The 19,828-nt window shown below is 42.5% G+C and overlaps 1 protein-coding gene across 1 annotated transcript in view; it reads left to right on the top strand.

The window, feature by feature from the left end:
- RSBN1L (round spermatid basic protein 1 like) overlaps positions 1-19,588 on the top strand; it is a 36,275-nt gene extending 16,687 nt beyond the window's left edge. Inside the window, exons 3-8 of the mRNA XM_040971185.1 lie at positions 1,640-2,280; positions 9,946-10,083; positions 11,994-12,136; positions 14,621-14,788; positions 15,671-15,779; positions 15,864-19,588. Coding sequence (XP_040827119.1) covers positions 1,640-2,280; positions 9,946-10,083; positions 11,994-12,136; positions 14,621-14,788; positions 15,671-15,779; positions 15,864-16,508 — 1,844 coding nt within the window. The 3' untranslated portion in view covers positions 16,509-19,588. The remainder of the gene's footprint in view (positions 1-1,639; positions 2,281-9,945; positions 10,084-11,993; positions 12,137-14,620; positions 14,789-15,670; positions 15,780-15,863) is intronic.
- Positions 19,589-19,828: the final 240 nt, after the last annotated feature.

Raw genomic sequence — 19,828 nt, 5'->3', positions numbered from 1 at the left:
GCAGGTGTTTTAATCGTGTACTTCTTGAGTGTCCAGATGACTTGGCACTTCCGTTCTTGGTTGCAGTACTCACAGTTCTTTAATGGGTCTGATTTAGGGACTCTGTTGGAAGGATCTGCAGCAGTGTGCCCTTTAGACACTTTTCCCATGTGGATGTGTCACAGCGCCCTTGCTCGGGGGATGGGGTCAGCTACAGAAGTTCAATGCCGCTTGGGACATGGACATGCCCTGGCAGAGGACGTGGTTTGAGAACCAGCTCTGCCATCTCCAGTCCAGCTTTCTGTCAGTGGGCACCCTGGGAGGCAGCAGCCGATGGTGACTTAAGTAGCTCTGTTCTGCAGCCCATGTGGGAGACTCTGATTGGCTCGAGGCTCCTGGTGTGTCCTGGCGTGGCCTGACGTGGCCTGGCGTGGCCGGGCGTGGCCTTGACTCTCACCGGGATTAAGAGAGTGAACCTGTGTGTGTGGGGATTTCTCTGTCTCTGCCCCGCTTTATCCTCGCCTCATCTCCCCTCTCTGCTTTTAAAATTAATTAATTAATTTAAAAAATGAATTCAGGCTTTAAAACAAAAAAAGCATATTTGGGGCAAATATTTTTGAAATTCATGCACGTGAGGAATCTGCAGAAAGTTAATGGCAAAATGTTTTCTGCAATTACTATGCATAAATCTGTTTGTGCATCGAGATAAATTAATCTTTTAATTCAAAATATTCTTGTATAAAAGAATATTGATGTTGAAGTAGCCCTGTTGCCTTCTAATAATTTAGAATTGTCTAGAAATATAGATAATGCATGTCATATGCAGATATAGAGGATGAGTGAGAGGTTACTCAAAGATCTTGAAATCCAAATGGATGCTGACACCCTGGTTTGGGATAATGTGAAGAAAGAATGCATTTTACCTGTGTGTATTGGGAATTCCCAATACCGCCTCCAGATTCTGTGGTTTGTTCGGGTTCTTGGGGCCTCAGGATGTGGTTGTCCTCAGGATATAAAGTAAAATGAGCTTCCCTTGGCAGCAAATTGAGTTTAGAACATGAGAGAAGGAGGTAATTTCGTCATCTCGTTTATCATACCTCCTGAGATCTTCAGTTGGAACTGTAACCTGTGGTGGACCTTGAAATAGCCCATTTTAAAGTGAAAAGTAACTTGGTAAGAAAGAGGTATCAGCGCGTCTGTTTTTTTTCCTTTTATGATTCAGAAATCTCCTTGATACCCAGGGAAAATTGACAATGTGTACAAGTCTGTCACTAGGAAACATCTGGAAAGTATTTTCGTATTTACCTTCTTAAACCCTTCCATTTCTGAATATTTGCTTTTCAAGTTTGAAGATTATGCCAAGGCAGCCCTTTGTCATTCTGCTATAGCATACTAAAAATTTAGAAATGGTGGCTTGCGCTAAAAGTGTAATTTTGTAATATGCCTGTCTTAGATCAACACGAGTATGTATAGAGAAAGAGCGATTGGCTAAATTTTAATCATAAATACTGCGTGAAATGAGCCCCAGATGCAAACGTGAATAAATTTTTTTGGAAGGGGAACTTTTTACGAAAAGCTTCCTAAAGCATGGTCTTTCAAGTCATCCAAATGTGGAGTTTGAAAAAAAAAATTTTTTTTTTTTTTTTTTTTTGCCCAACAGGTGGGAAGGAGAAAACCAAAGCAAGCGTGGAAGACTTACAAATGAAAAAGGTGAAGAAGAAAAAGAAAAAGAAACACAAAGAGAACGAAAAACGGAAACGGCCGAAGATGTACAGCAAGTCCATCCAGACCGTGTGCTCAGGATTGCTGGCCGACGTGGAAGACCAGGAAACCAAAGGCATCCTAAGTGAAAACGTGCACCACGACGCTGGCAAGCACTGGGATACCAAGGACGCTGAGCCCAGGAGGCCAGAGAACAGCGAGTGTCCATTTGTGGCGTTAAAGGAGCCACGAGTGCAGAATAACCTCAAAAGACTGGACACTCTGGAGTTCAAGCGACTCATCCACATCGAGCAGCAGCCGAATGGCGGTGCCTCGGTGGTCCACGCCTACAGTAACGAACTCTCCCACCTGTCTCCCGTGGAGATGGAGAGGTTCGCCGAGGAATTCGTGGGTCTGGTGTTCAGTGAGAATGAAAACGCTTCTGCTTTCTATGTAATGGGTATTGTTCATGGGGCGGCTGCTTATTTGCCCGACTTTTTAGACTACTTCTCGTTTCATTTTCCCAATTCGCCGGTGAAAATGGAGATATTGGGAAAGAAAGATATCGAGACGACGACTATGTCCAATTTTCGTGCTCAGGTAAGAGGTTTCGAGTTTGCTTTTCTGCAGTGAGTTTTAATTGTGTGTCTTAGACACGTTTCTCTCCTTTGTTCCTAAAGTGGCTCTTTTTCATAAAAAAAGGTAAGGATATGATGAAACCATTGGGATGTATTAAGAGCAAATCGCTTCTTGATGTGAACATCAAAACCTAAACTTGAGTTTCTACTTCATCTTTTTTTTTATTTCCTAAAACAATTAGATTCTGTTGTCTTTCTTTGCAAGGATTTAGGTAGGACCTAATGAAATTGACCCTGTATTTTTTTCCAAGTTCTTCAACAGTTTTTTTTTTTAAAGATTTATTATTTATTTTGATTGCAAAGTCAGATATACAGAGAGGAGGAGAGACAGAGAAGAAGATCTTCCGTCCATTGATTCACCTCCCCCCCAAGCGGCTAGAGCTGCGCCAATCTGAAGCCAGGAGCCAGGAGCCTCTTTCTGGTCTCTGGCGCGGGTGGGTGCAGGGACTCAAGGCATTCCTCAACTGCTTTTCCAAGCCACAAGCCGGGAGCTAGATGGAAAGTGGAGCAACCAGAACATGAACTGTCATCCCTATGGGATCTCGGTGCATGCAAGGTGAGGATTTGAGCTGCTAGGGTAGCATGCCAGGCCCTCCTTCAACAGTTTCAATCCCTGAAAATGAACTTCTTGCTTTATATTGCCTTAGCAGTGTTTAGTACTAGGGCTGGTGATGTGTAGCAAGTTGAGTTGTGGTTCTGCGAAGCTGACATTCTGTGTGACTACTGGTGTGAGTCCTGGCTGCTTCACTTCCCATCCAGCTCCCTGCTCATGTGCCTGAGAAAGCATTGGAAGGTGGCCCAAGTGCCTGAACCCCTGCCATTCATGTGGAAGGCCTGGACGGAGTTGCAGGCTCCTGGCTGCAGCCTGGTCTATTCTTAACCATTGCGGCCATTTGAGAAGTGAGCCGGGGGTGGGAGATAGCTCTCTCTGTGATTTTGCCTTTCAAGTAAATAAAAATAAATGCTTAGTACTGGGTCCCTCACACAGAAGTTGTTGAATAAGTATTGAGTATCTATTATAATACAAGGAATTACCACTTATTGTGTAAGAATGTACATAAGAACATCTACGTAAGAAAATCAGCATTGAGTGTATGTATTTGGTTAATTTCCATTTCCTACTTTCTGTATGACATAGAACATATTGGAGATGCTGGATTCTTTAATTGTGTCGTTGTGGGCCTAGATTGCAGTGTGAATGAGTCCTGAATGAACCACACCTCTTGCTTGTTACCACCTCCTTGTGCTTCTTGTGAACCGTGTGTTGCACAGACGAAGCTCTTCGACAGGTGCCTCCTTTGTGTCACCAGCTGTGGCCCTGGCCTCATGGCTGTGTGATCTGCCAGCTTAGTGATTCAAGTACATCAGCCTGGGGTCTGTGTTGTGATGTAGTGGGTAAAGCCTTGTATCTCAGCATCATCCTGGAAGTGTAGCTGACCCATCTCCCTGCTAATGGCCTGGGAATCCAGCAGAGGATGGCCCCCACCTACGTAAGAGACCAGAATGGAGTTCCTGGCTCTCGGCTCCTGACTTTGCACTTGCCAGTGTGGCCATTTGAGGAGTGAGCCAGCAGATGTAGGAACTCTCTCCCTGCCTTCTTCTCTCCTTCCCTAAACTCTGCCTTTCGAATAAACGCATCTTATCCAAAGGTCAGGGTTTGCTTCTTTAGCTTTAGAATGAGTGCAGGAGGCTGTGTGCAGGGTGTACGCTTTGATCATGCTCTCATCACTTCCGAGGTTGGGGAAGGATATCCACCGAGAACCTGCCTTGAGCTTCTCCTCTGATTTTGTTTGAAAGCTTAAGACTTGGAACAGATTGTTCTCTTTGCGCTGTGGAGGAACCCTAGGTGTGCTCTTTTACGTCAGCTTCATGATCCCAGGAGAGATGAGTGGGAGAAAAGCGGGCATGCGTATTTAAGCCAGCTTATTTCTCTTTCTGCTCCCTGAGTTTTCCTCGAACAAGCTCTGTATCTTAAGTAATGTCCTGTGTCCCTGCAGGAATTGATTGTTTTTGTCTTTTTTTTTTCCCCCACTAAATTTTCCTTTGATGTACTTGCACAGAGAAAACCACACGTTACGTAAGCATTTGATGAATCTTCATAAAGTGAACATATTGGGATTGTGAAAATAGAATATTAGTCAGGAGACTTTTTCCGAACCTTTTTTTTCAATTCTCACTTTGCTGACTTCCTGATCCCGGGTAAGGTCCACCTTCACTTTGAACGTCAGTGGTAAATTCGCACGCTCTCTGACCTTTGTTTGTGAGGATCCCAGTGGTGTGTGTATCGTATCTGCTGTCCTTTCCTCAGGGTCCTGTGTGTGACATTCATGCATCTTCCGCGTAGCAGTGTTCATTTCTTAATGGCTTTATGATTTTTTTCACGGTGTGACTTTAGCACAGTTGACCCCAGTTAACTGCAGTGTTGACTTTGGAGCTGTTGCAACAGAGGAACTGGGAATACTGTTATAATTGTGTGTGGGTGACCGGTGTGGATCTTGAGTACCCAAGATCGGAATTTCTGGATCAAAAGTGATGCAGATACTCAGCTTTGCTAAATCTTGTCTGTTTTCTAAAGTTACCGTAACCAGTTGACATTTCCACTGGCATTATTTCACATCCTGGGCAAGTTTAGTAGAATCTGTATTTTTCATGTTAGGCATTTTGGTGATTAGCTAGTAATAGCTCAGTGTGATTTAATTTCTATTAACCCTGCTGGTTAAGGAGGCCAAGTGGTTTTATATATGATTATTTTCAGTCAAATATCCTCTTTTGTAAATTACCTAACCTTTTGCCCATTTTCTTATTTGCATGTTTAGGTCAGAGTCTTTTTTGTCAGCTGAATGTATTGCAAGTATTTCCTCTAACTTGGTGTCTTGCACTTTTAGGGGCTGATTTGTTGATTTGAAAGACTCATTTATCTGTTACCTAGCGAGAATGGCAGAGGGGCATGAGAGAGACAAGCGTGACAAAGGCAGAGAAGGCAGGAGGGGAGGAGAGAGACACTGAGGGCTCTTCATCTGCTGGTTCACTCCCCAGAGGGCCACCACAGCAAGCACTGGACCAAACCGAAGACGGAGTCGGAACTCTGCCCAGGTCTCGTGCGTTGGATGGCAGGACCCAAGTGGTTGAGCCTTCAGTTGCTGCCTCCCATTGTATGAACGGATGCTGGATTGGAAGTGGAGGTGGGACTTGATAGCAAGCACTTCGTTCCATTATATGGACATCCCAAATGGCAGCTTAACCCACTGGGCCGCAGCAGCCATCTCTCTTTCACTCTTAAGAATACCTTTAGAATTCTTACAATTGATGTAGTCTGTAATCATTTGTGCTTAGTACCTTTAGTGGCTTCATTTAAAAATCTTTGCCTACTTGAAGGTCATTATTATGTTATCTGTAATTTTTTTTTCCCCCTTTGGAAACTTAGTGTCCTGTCTTTCGCATTTCAATATCACCTTAGTCACGAATCATTTGGCTGTGTACATGGAAGTTCAGATCGAAGCCCGCTAACTCCATTGCCCTACTTGTCTTAATCCCATGGCTTTAGAATATATAGCATTACCAGTTTTGTTCTTTAAGGTTTCCTTGACCCTTCACCTTCCCATATAAACTTTAGAATCATATTTTCAAATTCCACATACAAATCTTCTGGAATAATGATCGGTGTGATGCTGATTTTGAGGCTAAGTTAGAATTGGTGACCATCGTCTTGAGCCATCCCATGGTCGGGGAGTCGTCTGTATTTCTCTCTCCATTTTCTCCTAGTGTTTTCTGACCTTCAGCGTAGAACTTTTGCATATCTTGTGTTAGATTAGTTCCTAGGTATTCCATTTTGTTTATCAACCTTGAGACCTTGGAAGCTCTCAGCACTTGTTAGACCATGACATTCACACTCACCTTGAGAAATTGAAAATGCGTTTCGTGCCTCAGTTCTCTTCCCCCACCCTGGTTTTTCTCTACCTATGGTATCATGCGTCTGCTTGACATTTGCAATGTGTAGCATTTAGACTATCTGAAATTTAGAAAAGAGTGATTTCCATTTCCTGGATTCGTATAGTGAGACGGCATAGTTTAGTTCTGTCATGTAGCTCGGTGGGCACACTGCCTGGTGAGTTAGTCTCAGTGTTCTAGAAGAGGGAAGGGATGGGAGGGAAAGGATGGGAGACCAGTATCAGAATGTCATTTCAGTCAGTGTCAACCATCACAAAAACAAGCTGCAGGCGATGAAGTCAGGGGGCTCCGGGGGCCGCTCAGCAGGGAAGCTTGCTGTCCTAATATTTACACGGTAACTACCGCTACCCCACCGGTAGGCCGGGTCCAGCACAACTCCTTTAGTCCTGAGACGATGATGCTTCTGTGAGGCAGAGTGAAGCACAGCAGTAAAGAAACTTTTGTAAAATGTTGTGATGCAAAAACTATCTGTAATTGCTCTTATTAAAGTCTTCTACCTTTCATATGCTAAAAAAAAAAAACACTTTGATACAATTTTTTTTTAAAAAAAATCAGTCCACAAAGCTGTATTCAAAAGCTCCGAAAACCTATGAGAAGAGAAAAATAGAATGGAGTTGATAGAAAAGAGTAAGAATCTACTGTTTATTGTTTTATATAATCTTAGGAAGATACATTTAATTACTAAAGGCAAATGGAGACTCTTGCATATAAATATTTGCGGTTGTGCTCTGATGGGTACAGTGATATAGGATGCTGTTAAAATGTCTGTATTGCTTTCATCTGTGTTCATATACAGAAGATTGTAACACTGTATGTAATGCATTCATTTGAATTTCAGAAGTTCAGTCAGACCCAAAGGGAACCATGGCCACCAGCAGGGCTGCCGTGCGTGCGCCTTGTGCTGTGGTCCTGGACGATGGTGGCGTGAGCAGCATCCCAGGGTGGACAGCCATGGTCCAGGCGACCAGTGGCTTGTGGAACCCCAGCCATCTCCATCACTCTTGGTTCTTCCTTCCCTCCCTCTCCCCATCCACTCCCTCTTGTCCATTCTACTTTGCTGCCCTCCTCCTTACCGCCCCCCCCCCCCATCCGTTTCCTTTTCTTTCAGGGCAGCCAAATAATTTGCCTTAAGTTCTGTGGATGCTAGAAGATGACACCTCATTTAACTGGTTCTATAATCTTCACAGTGATAATATTTACTGTCTTAGCATAACTGTACTAGATGGTAGGGATACAGAAAGACAAGCAAAACAGGAGTTTAATCTGTCAGAAGTGAAAGAGATTTCGTGTCACTTTGTATGGAACCAGTGTGCGCACTGAACTCTGTATTAAAAACCACGCAGACTAGGAGTACTGAGCAGCTGTCTTATGGTTCCTCTAATTCTGAACCCTCCATCTTATTTTCATTTTATCCTGGCTCTGAGTTGTTAAGAAATTTACATCAGCGTGTTCCTTGATTGAATGTCTGCTCTTCTGAGAGTGAAAATATTAAGAAGGATAATATCATGTGTTTGCCCATTTTTTTGGAAGATCGAGAGGAGAGACCTGATAAGTTTGCTGAATTCCTTCTAGGGTCATTCACTGTGTTGGATGTCAGGTTAATGAAGACTGTTCGTTGTGTCATTCTTCAAGCAGAGCACCATATCAAGAAAAGAGCTTTATTACCCTTTGGTGTGTTAATTTCAATAACGCACTGCTAGTTTCTTGTCTTGTCTGAAGTTTACATGTGTGTTTTGGTAATAAATTGCTAACGAAATGTCAGTACCCATCTTGATTGGAAAGTGCATGTTGGATGGGATGGACAATGTCTCCCTCTTGTGGCATGCTCATTGGTGGAGATCTTCGAGTGCCTCAGAAGCAGGTGTTGCTTTTAAAGGCAGGAGATTCCTCTCTCCTGTTGTCACCCTTTAAAGCAAAAAGCAAAATCTTTGGGGCCAGCCTGATGCCTCAACTGGCTAACCACGCCCCCCTTTCCCACTTACAAGCCACAGGATCCCACACGAGGACCTATTTGTATCCCAGCTGCTCTACTCCCCTCCCAGGGGAGGAAGGCCCAAGTTCTTGGGCTCCTGCACTGAGGTGGGAGACCCAGAAGAAAACCTCCTGGCTCCTGGATTCAGATCAGCTCAACTCCAGCCATGTGGCCACATGGGCAGTGAACCAGCAGATGCGAGATTTTTCTCTGTCTTTCCATCTCTGTAAATCTGCCTTTCCAATAAAAATAAATAATTCTTTGAACATTTTTTGCTTAGATGTGTATTTCATTTTATGACTTCCTCTTCTAACGGTCACTCCCTCTGCATCATGATAAGCTGTCTTTTTTTTAGTGCTGTGATAAGAGAGAGGCAACAACTTGATGGCTAGGATTTTATGATTTTTGGCTTTGTTCAACTACTGATTTCGATGAAATATCTTACATAAGCCAGACGAGGAAATTCATACATGCGAAATTTACTGTCTGAAGTGGAACCGGCACCTTCCTGGTTTGACTTTTTGAGAGCCAAATGACGTTTCAAAACATTTGGAAAATTAGTGTTTTTTTACGTGTTATTTGGTTCACTTTCGTAACGTCCCCTTGAGCTCTCAGATGTCGTCATTTGCGGACATAAGACAGTCCACAAACTCAGTCTGACGCGTTGTATTGTCAGTATGCTGGAGTTCACACCGAAAGGTTTGGCTTTATCAGACTGCGTTACAAACATGTACGGCAGTACCTGATTTTCTTATCGTGGTCCTGTTCGTGCACCTAAATAAGAGAACTAAAAATCTGGGAGACTAGTGGACAGTCAGGTTTCAAGTTCAGGTCTCGGTGAATCAAGCGGTAGGAACTTGGCGGGAGACAGGAAGATCATGAGAGCAGGAGCTGATATCTGAGTTTCCAAGTTGGGGCTTGCAGAATGGCTGGGGGTGCTGAAAGCTGAATGTTTGACAACGAATGAAAACCCAGGGCTTGGAATTCTGGTAAATAAACTTATGAATGAATTAACATGTCATTGCTATATTGCCTTTGCTGATTAAGATGTAAAAATAGGAATATTTCATGTCTTAAAGAATTCCATTTCAGTTGAATTTTTATTGTCGTGTTTCTGAAGACATATGCGTTGGATTATAAACTTCTGTGATGTGGTCGCAGGTTGACTACCTGGGTTTGCCTACTGTTCTGTTTTAAAACGGGGATGATCCTGGACACACTAGGACAAATTGGTCTCCTAAACTTATTGACCATAAAGGCTAATCCAGAGAAAGTAGAATTTCTTCTAAAGTTTCTAAAAGAAGTTTGGTTCCCACCCACCACCTACTGACTTAAAACAAGACAGCTTGTTTAGCAGCGTGAGCACCTGGGCACACACAGGTTTCTGTTGTGAAAATTTAGGCAGTGTGGATTCTGGGGGTACAGGTCGCCTCACTGTTGCTATGTGAATGCCAGGATGGTAGGTGACTTCGCAGGATCAGCATTTTGGGGTGCAGCATTCTAGTGAAGGAAGTGGATGCTGAAGAATTCCTTTCTGTAGCTCACCTAGCTTTCTTGTTTTGCTTGCATTGTATTACGTTCTAGTATTCCGAGATCGTGTTATTGATTACACAGCGATATCATGTATCTTTAGCTAGTGTTTTTTTTTTTTCTTTTAAATATTTAATTGGTGTATAGTTAACGGTCAATTGAATTTCTGTTCTTCAGGTGAAAAGGACCTACTCTCATGGTACTTACAGAGCTGGCCCGATGCGACAGATAAGTTTGGTGGGAGCAGTTGATGAAGAAGTGGGGGACTACTTCCCAGAATTCCTTGACATGCTGGAAGAGTCACCATTTTTAAAAGTAAGAGGGAAGAAGGCCAGCAAGCACCAAGTCTGGCTACTATTACTTTGATGGCGGCGGCCGATCTAAATGAGCAGCTCTTTCGGATTTAGAGTTTGGTTTTATTTGGATCGGAGGAAAGGAGAGAAGCACTTCAGGGTAATTCTTGTGCAGTGGACGCACACCGCCAGTTCTGACCATATTGACAAGGCCTAGCGATGGGCCAGATTTACCTGTTCTCATTACGCCCTGTTGGATTCCACGTGCTTCTCGGCTCTTTCTGAACGCATGAAGGTCTAGGAAGGATCTCTGCTGAATCACAGTGTTTAGGGCAAAGGAGTGGTAGATTGGCATTGTGGAAAACTGGCCTGGGAGTTTGTACATCCGCATGGTCAGCCGTGACTTCTCGGAGCTGGTTGGGCAGGCCCTTTCTGGGCCTCCAAATAGAAGGTGTTTTGACCTTGACCGTGTAGCTTAATACCCATTTTACTTCTCTAAATTTGAGCTACCTCGATTCTTTTTCTTCTTCTTCCTCTTCCTCTTCTTTTCTCTCTTTCTCTTTCTTTCTCTCTCTCTTTTTAAAGAAGCCTCTGCATTTCAGGGAATATTTTGACTGTGGGCTGCTGGGGCTGTCCCACCAGGAGAACACTTCGGTTGGCGTACTTATGTTTGTTATTGAATTGGTAATTCAAAGGTCGTGGGAAAGCCACATTGCAATTTAGGGTATAAGTGGACAGCAGATTATAATGATCTCAAATCTCACTTAATCTGTTGAACGTCTCTTCTTTTTACTTTCTGCAAGCTCAATTTTTCCACCTCATGTTTACATTCCTTACATTTTTGTTTCACTGGGCTGCATGTCCCCCTTTTTTAAAACTCTGTTTAAACTTTGTTGCTTTTCTGTTTCTTCCAGCTATTTATAGAATTTAATTGTACTTACTACTAAAATTTTTGAAAAAATATTATTTAAATATTTCTCATTTTTTAATTGCAAATGAGCTAATATTCTATAGTTTCTAGAAAAGTTGAATTTGACAGTCCTCCCTTTTTCCAGGTTAACGTGTGTTTTTTTTTAAATGCCATTTAAATAAAGAAGATATATTAACTTTTATTGGAAAGCCAGATTTAAAGAGAAGAGAAGCAGAAAGATGTTTTATCTGCTGGTTTGCTCCCCAAATGCCTGGTACAGCTGGAACTGAGCCAATACGAAGCCATGAGTCAGTTGCTTGTTCTGGGTCTCCCACGTGGGTGTAGGGTCCCAAGGCTTTGGGTCATCGTCCATTGCTTTCTGAGGCCTCAAGCAATGAGCTGGATGGGATGTGAGGTGACCAGGACACGGACCGGCATCCATATGGGATGCTGGCATTTGCAGGAGGAGGATTAGCCGACGGAACCGTTGTGCCAGGCCCTTAGTGCTGGGTCACCTTTCTATGGACAGTGTCACTCAGTTAGCCCTCCTCACCCCTGTTCCCTTTGCCTGCTGCTGATTCCTACTACTGCTATCTCTTTTCTTTTCAAATAGTTTCATCTGTTGTTTAGGCCAGCAGTCTCTTTCAGAAGGTATCGAACAAACTTTAGTTTTCCTTTTTGATTTTGTTAATTTGTGATTGCTATCTTTTTATTTTTTTTAAATAAAACACGATTGCCCGTTGCTCTAGACTGATGTGGAGAACATTTGATTATTCTGTCAGCTTATTAACCTCATGTGATCCAGAAGGAAGAGAAGCATGGGGTTGGGGGGAGGAGATACGGATGCAAACAGCATTATTTCCTTAATGCGTTTGTGTTCCTGAAGCTATGCTGTATGACTCTTTCCTGGCATGGATTACCCATGCTTAAGGATAAAGTTGTGTGTGAAAGTATGTGAGGGAAGAGCTGTTTGAAGGTATGTTTTAAGAATCATCGATTTCTAAATCATTGTTTGTCTCTAGTGTACACTGCCGTGGGGGACGCTGTCCAGTCTGAAAGTAGAGAGTCGGACAGATAGCGATGATGGGCCCATCATGTGGGTGCGCCCCGGAGAGCAGATGATTCCCGTGGCCGACATGCCAAAGTCACCTTTCAAAAGGAAAAGGTATGTCTTAGGGGGTGTGTGTGTGTGTGTGTGTGTGTGTGTTTATACCTTGGAAATTGGAGGAAGGGAAGTTGGAGAGCCTCCTTATTAGAGTATACATTCAAAAAGAACTACACAGGCTGATATAATTTGGTATGAAACGTACGCAAATAACATGTTACCATTAGAAGTGGGAAGCGAGATCAGAGATCAGTTATTGTGAGATGAATTTAACAAGTACCTAAAACCTTAAGAAAACGAAAACGTTTTATAAAAGATACAACAGAAGACTAAGACAGTTAAATTGACGCTTCTAGCACCAGCTAAAATGAGTTCCCAGTTTGTAAGGAAGAAAGCTATGGGAGACAGAAGAAGATGGTGTGGCATAGTGGCGTGCCAGGCTAATCCTCCACCTGCAGCACCGGCATCCGGGCGTGGGTTCAAGTCCAGCTGCTCCACTTCCCATCCAGCTCCCTGTTTATGGCTGGGAAAGCAGTGGAGGACGAGAATATTTCAGTCAGAAAACATTCCAGGCTTGTAAGCTTTTATGTATTGTTGACAGAAAGGGGAATTGCTGTAGTCATTTTCAGCAATTAGCCATAAAACTTGCAACGTACTGTGACTCTTTATCCAGCACCCCAAGTTTGAGGAATTTTATCCCAAGCCATAAAAACACTTTAGGCAAATATGTAAAAATGTCAATGGGTATTTAGCATGTCTATATAGCATGTCTATAGTAAGAGAGAACATTAACATTGTGTGAAAGCCCAGCCAGCAGGGGTATGGTTGAATGTATTTAATATACTTCAAAAAACGTGACAGTTTGTTTGAAGGAGACACATGGAGATGTCCCGACTACTGGCTGACTCCCCAGATAGTTGCCACAGAGTTAGGGCAGGCTGATGCCGAGGTCTGGAATTCAGGTTAGGTGTTCCATGTGGGTGGCAGGCGCCATCACCTGTTGCGTGCGGTGCTTGTTGGCAGGAAGCCGGAGGCCTCAGTGCAGCCGGACACTGAACCCACCCTGGGATAGGGGATGAAGTGCTTTCAAGACTAAGAAGAGATGGTTGGTTTTTAATGTCTTTTGATATGGAAGAACATCCATGATATTTGAAAAGGGGCACAAACCTAGAATAACATGTCTAGGGTCATTGTGTTTTTATGAAAGAAAAATCCGATGTGTAAATAAATGTCTGTTTATGTCAACAGAGTAAGGTTTGGAATAATGTCCACTAGGGGGACGTTGGTGGAAGTGGAGGGGGAGGGAGTGATGCTGGGGGAGATACTAGCCTTTTGTTTTTAATGATTGAGCACAGGTTGCACTATTTGTCCTCTTCTTAAGATTTATTTATTTCTATCGGAAAAGCAGATTTACAGAGAGAAGGAGAGACAAAGATCTTCCTTCTGCTGATTCACTCCCCTCATGGCCACAACACCTGGAGCCAAGACAATCCAAAGCCAGGAGATTCTTCCAGGTCTCCCACATGGGTGCAGGGTCCCAAGGCTTTGGGCCGTCCTCCACTGCTTTCCCAGGGCACGAGCAGGGAGCTGGAGGGAAAGTGGAGCAGACGGGACATGGACTGGCATCCATATGGGATCCTGGCATTTACTAGGTGGAGTTGGTTCCGTATCTTTAACTGTTGTGAGTTGTGTTGCTCTAAATATGGGCATCCAAATAACTCATGTACTGATTTCATTTTGTTCTGGTGAATTCCCAGGAGCGGGAGGGCTGGGTGGAATGGTAGAGCTGTTTTCGCATCTCCGAGCTGTGCCCCCTAACGGTTGTGCTAACTTAGCATTCCCACCAGCCGTGGATTCGGGCACCTTAGCACCTTCCCCATGCTCACCAGCATCTGTTGTTTATTTTGACTTTAGGTGATAGCCCTTCTCACCGGGGTTTGGTGAACTCATGACCATGTGTTTCTGAGACAGATTTGTGGGCTCTGGAAGGCTTTGTGGTCTTTCACAGGAAGTGACACTCTTACTGGTTTTCTGACGCACATCACGCATGAAGAGCAGTATTATTTTTCTTTATATGTGGAGTAAGGCTGTCACGGAGGGGTGGACGAAGAGCAGTCAAGAGTGACTCCTGGAAGGCTAGGGAAGAGGGGGAGGAGAAAATGATGAGGGCACTTCAGAACTGTCTCTAGAAGCCACAGAGAAACCTTAGACCCTCAGCTGGAAAAGCTCTCATCTCCTTTCTGCAGCACAATGGGAGTGGTTTCTGCAATGTCCAGGGCTGTGTGAGCAGAGTGGCTTCTCTAGCGGGGGGTCTCACGTGTCACTATTTGGATAGTACCTGCTGTACAGTCCATATAGGATGTTTTTGTAAAATGTAAACAGAACTGGGAATATCTTAAAATATCTCATCATACGCCCTCATGGAAACCTGCTGGCCACGCGGGTCATTTTTTCACATTCCTTTGGTCCGAGTGGTCGATGATTGAATAGCTGGTGTTTGATGGGAACGTCCGTATACGAGTGTCCCTTACTGTTTCTAAACAGAACTACCAATGAGATCAAAAACCTTCAGTACCTACCTCGAACCAGTGAGCCTCGCGAGATGCTCTTTGAAGACAGGACGAGAGCGCACGCGGACCACATCGGGCAAGGCTTCGAACGACAGACGACAGCTGCCGTCGGGGTACTGAAGGCCGTGCACTGTGGAGAGTGGTACATAAGCTATGCTGTTCTAATGAAAAGCCTCCTGGGCCTCTAAACATTTCCTTGGAAAGTTTCTTAGTAACTTCTTATGGGGGATGAGGGGGGGGAGGGAAGATTCATTCTTTCCCTGTATTTTGGGTGTCCTAATTCTAAAATTGTATTAAACAGTTTGAATGGCTTAGAATTGTTGAAGTCATTTATTTGCATTGAGGGAGATGGTGATTTCATTTTCTCTAGGTCCTGAAGGGCAAAAAAACCAAACCAAAACAAAACAAAAAACCCAAAAAAAGCAGTGTTCAGAACATTCAAAGTCGTCCTCACCAGCTGCTTTTGATTAAATATTTCCAAGTGTTAGCACATTACAGAGGGCATTTAGAAGGGCTTCCTTCTACCCAGTTGTGCCCCCCCACCTGTCGATTCTCTTAGCCCCAAACCCTCAGCCTTTAGTAACCACTTGTCTAGTCTGTGCCTGTGTGAAGTCACGAGAGATTGGTGTTTCTGTACCTGACTTTGCCTCCATAATATCATGTTCTTAAATTTTTCTGCAGCATGTTGAGTTTAATTCTATGAAGGACTGACCTTAAGTTTAGAGCAAAACACCCACCTTTTTTGCGCTTGCCTTATTTACTGAAACTCAAATCACTTTGAATTTCTTCAAAGTCCCTTTACAAAGTAGCTGTGATAAAGTGAAGTGGGTTGTTCCCAGTCAGTGTTTAGACTCGAAGTCCTGGCTTTTGGTTTGAATTGAAAGTGGTTCTCCAGTTATACTTTATTTTTAAGAAATTCTTTTTGGTCTTCACCTTCAACTGGTTTTGCTTGGAATTTAATAAGGACTAATAATAGTAAAACATTCAGGGCTGATTCTTCATGATTCTGTTTTATTTTTTTTAGGCCTGATCAACCCCGAATAACCAAAGATGTGATCTGCTTCCATGCTGAGGACTTCTTAGAAGTGGTTCAGCGGATGCAGTTGGATTTGCACGAACCTCCCCTGTCTCAGGTACCTTTGAAAGCATCGCTGTCTTTCGTTTGGTTTATTTGTGGAATAAAGACTTATTTGGATTTCTTCTTTCTTTTTGTTTAGTGTGTCCAGTGGGTGGATGACGCAAAGCTGAATCAACTGAGGAGGGAAGGCATTCGATATGCTAGGATTCAGCTGTTTGATAATGACATTTATTTCATCCCAAGGAATGTTGTGCACCAGTTCAAGACCGTCTCAGCTGTCTGCAGTTTAGCCTGGCACGTTCGGCTGAAGCTATACCACTCAGAGGAGGAGCACTCCTCTGAGGACACAGCTACGCAGGACCCAGGCACGGCCCCAGATCCTGCGCCATCAGCTCTTGGGTCTGCCGGTGCCAACACGACTTGTGCTGGAAACAAAACCTCCTTGGATTCTGTGTTTTCACACAGATCTCATTCTAAATATGAATTACAACAGATTAAACATGAACCTGTTGGATCTGTAAGAACCAAGGAAGAACCTGTGAATGTTAATGTTTCTGAAAAGACCAGAGCACCGAATGCTATGGACGGCAAGAGCGTGAAAGGAAAGTTAGATCATGTCCAATTTACAGAATTTCAACTTGGTGTGGATTCGAAATTCGCAAGCAGCAACAAGGAATTAAAAGGAGAGTTGTGCCCTGGTAGGCTCCTCGGTGGAACTGACCCAAAGCCACCTCACTCAGCACATTCAAATCAGGATGGAAAAGATGGGGACATTTTGTACTAAATGTGTGCATACAAATATTCTGTTGTTTTTTTTTTAATTAATGTAATAAAGATTGATGAATTCTGAAAGCAAGCCAACCACTTGCTCCCACATGTGGTTACAAAATAGAGTTTATGTAGCTTTGACACATTCCTCAGTGCCTGCCCACAACTGTGAAGTAAGAAGCACTTAAGGCCAGTTGCACTGTAAACATTGCAGGTTGAAACATAAAGAAATTAAAAAACAAATTATTTGAGTTGGAGTTCCAAGTTTTAGATTAACATACATATTTTGTAATATGAGCCAGAATTCCTTTTTTTTTTTTTTGACAACTTCAGGCTTTCCATAGAGCTTATTTATACCAATTTTTTTTTTCATTTTAAATGTGTTAGCACTGTAGTATAAATAGCTTTAAAAACTTTTTTTAGCGTGATTTATATTGATACATGAGCCATTTAATAAAGGTTCATAGTAAATATGTTTTCTGTTGGGTCTGCAAAGACAAATTGACAGTTCAATTAAATCATTTATTTGATATATTGCATTTCTTTCTGCTAATATATCCATTTAGAGAGGCAGTGGAGTATAAATGTGCGTATCCGAATCTAGTAAATATTTAAATTTTCACACTGTGCAAACATTTTTAAAGAACCAAGGTTCATTTATGTGTGTATGTATGGCAATGTATATATGTATATCATTAATTTCTTATGTTGCCGATGAAATGAGTATGTGACACTCCTTAGCCCTATCCCCTGGAATACATTTTAAAATATTTATATGCGCCGTAAAGAAAGGTGTTGCGATAATAGAAACGGTTTTAGAAATATGGGAGAAATAAGGAGTGTTAATGAAACCCAAACCTTCTAATAATGTGGGCAGATTTTCTCTGTTGTATGTGCATTTTCTTTATTGTGTATGGAATGATGGGTTTAGAAAATTTTCTTACTAATGGGCATCTGTGCTATACTTCATAGTAGCTAAGATAATCTTTAGCTACTGAATGTTTAATTATAATCAGTTGCAATCTTCTTTTACGTTTTTTCTTCCTGAATATGGGGTCCGGGGGAGGGGAAAAAATGGCAGCCACAGAATCATAAAGGGCGGGCACTGACTAAGACTCAACAACTGCTCTCTACACACATGCAACTAACAGCGTGCTGTGTTACCTCATTGTTCTCAGGATCCCTTGCCCGCCTTAGCAAGGCAACGACTTGTAACACTTGCCTTTGAAAAGCAGCTCTGACATACACCGTGATGGGAAGTTAAGGTGGTCCCTGTCTAGAACAGATCTCTGTAATGACGGACTTCTGCACTACCGCGAACTGTGACTCAACCCAGACCAAGAGTCTCTGATATGTGCATCGATAAAAGGAGCTCTGATCATTGCAAACATGTTTTGCTTTTTTTCTTTTTTTGGATCTGTTCTGGGCCCATGCTTTGGTAGATGACTTCCAGTGGGGGGACTCTGTGTTTCTTCTTAGGCCACTGTTGCTGTGTAGTGTTTGTCCTGGCCTCTCGTGCGCCCGTCAAAACTGGTCATTAGCTCCAGTTTGCCAGAGCAAAAATTAGCTGCATTCCTGGCTCCCAGTTTGCTAAGAAGGAAGGCAGATGTCTTAGGAAATCTTGATGGTTTCTAGGAAATTAACAGTTTTGCAACATAGGAAATGTCATGGGATAAGGAGGGCACAAATGATGATCTAGTGATGTAAATAGGGGGTCTTGTTTCACGTGTTACTTGTCTTATCATGTTTTCCTATGAATTTTAGCTTCTGTTAACTTTTTGGATTTGCACCTAAGTTGTTGGGGGGTGAAAGTTCTCCATACACCAGTTTTGAAAAAATGGGAAGGGAAGCTAAAATGTTTTTCTGTTTGTTTTTTAGTTGAAGGGTGATATATTTTCCAGGTGTGTGTGTGTGTGTGTATGTATGTTCCAGTTTTCCAGTAGCATATACATGGATACACTGATGTCATACTGCAATAAAAAAATTTTAGGGTCTCCCTCTAAGATATATGAGCCTTAAACTTTTTTTTTTTACTTCAAGGAAGGCATAACTAAAACAAACGGGTCTAGCTGCCAATGTAGGCTATCGTAAAAACAGATCCACAATTTGAAAATTTAGTTTTGTGAAATGTGTTCATCTCCGTGGAGGTGAAATACACAGTGTGGGCCTCAGATTTCAGGATACAACCCTGAGTAATGCTTATGTTCCTTGTCTTACGGCTTATAAATTTTAAAATCCTCTGCAGATGGAATCTGAGAGCTTGCGAGCTGCCTTTGTTACAGACAAACTCTATTTTAATATTGCATTCTATTTATGGCTTCCTAGTTAGTACATGCCAGCTCTTTATCTGAATATAAGGGTTTTGGTTTGATTTTTTAATTTCCTGGACCAGAGCAACAAAGCACTGGAGATATCATTTCTGTATGATCGTTAACGATCTAGAATTGTTGTGCAAGTTATGAAATGGATATACAGACCTTTACATAAAAACCTAAGGTAACCTCTGTGGGGTCCACTGCAGCACCTCTCCCTCCCCCATTTTGTTTATCCCCTTAGAGGTATCTAAGGAAATGGATGTTTCCTACTCAGGATAGCTGGTTAGCTAGCAGAAGATTTGAAATATCTGTAGTACTTTGTTGCACACTTTAATAAAGCCATATTCATCCTCTTCCTTGGCACCAAGGCTGTGGGCCTTAAAGATCAGCTTGATTCAGCATAATATTGTATGTAGGTGTGCGTGCATGTATATGTTTTTCTGTGTGTACATTTGCTGGAACCATTCTCTATTCATTTTTAATCCGCCCTGTAACTTTGTGGAGGGTTGGGTGTGTGGAGGCTTTCTTAGATTAAGTTTTTGCGTGTGAGGCACTTTCTTCCCAAATACCTACGGAAGGTAAGAAGATTTTTTTTTTTTTTGTACATAATAAACCAGCACTGTTTGGTAAAATGGCATTCAGTTACTTTTTTGAAGTTTTATTGTCATGTAGAAAACAGCTCTCAATATTAACACTTGGCAAACGTGTGATATTTGTTAGAGCAGTTTAAGAGGTATTTTTCTTGTCTTCCACCTTTCAATAAATGCTGAGCTTGATAACCGTCATCTTACAAACTTTTGTCATCATTCTTGACTTTGACATTTTAATATTCTCATCTTTAAAAACAAAATCTTAGAAGCGAGTTTTGATTGAAACTGTTGTTGTTTTTTTTTTTTTTTTTTCCTCTAAAAAACCAGTAACCAGAGCCGACTTAGACCAGCAGAAGGGAATATTGAGCTTATCTTGGATAAGTCACTAAACTTAGGCATGAGCTTTGGGAAGGACTTGGTGAGTGCCTTCC

Source organism: Ochotona curzoniae, unplaced genomic scaffold (assembly GCF_017591425.1).
Source record: "Ochotona curzoniae isolate NIBS_2020 unplaced genomic scaffold, NIBS_Ocur_1.0 contig_21, whole genome shotgun sequence".
In the NCBI taxonomy this organism is placed as follows: domain Eukaryota; kingdom Metazoa; phylum Chordata; class Mammalia; order Lagomorpha; family Ochotonidae; genus Ochotona; species Ochotona curzoniae.
Note: the sequence above shows the minus strand (reverse complement) of the source record. Positions and strands in the feature narration are given on the sequence as shown.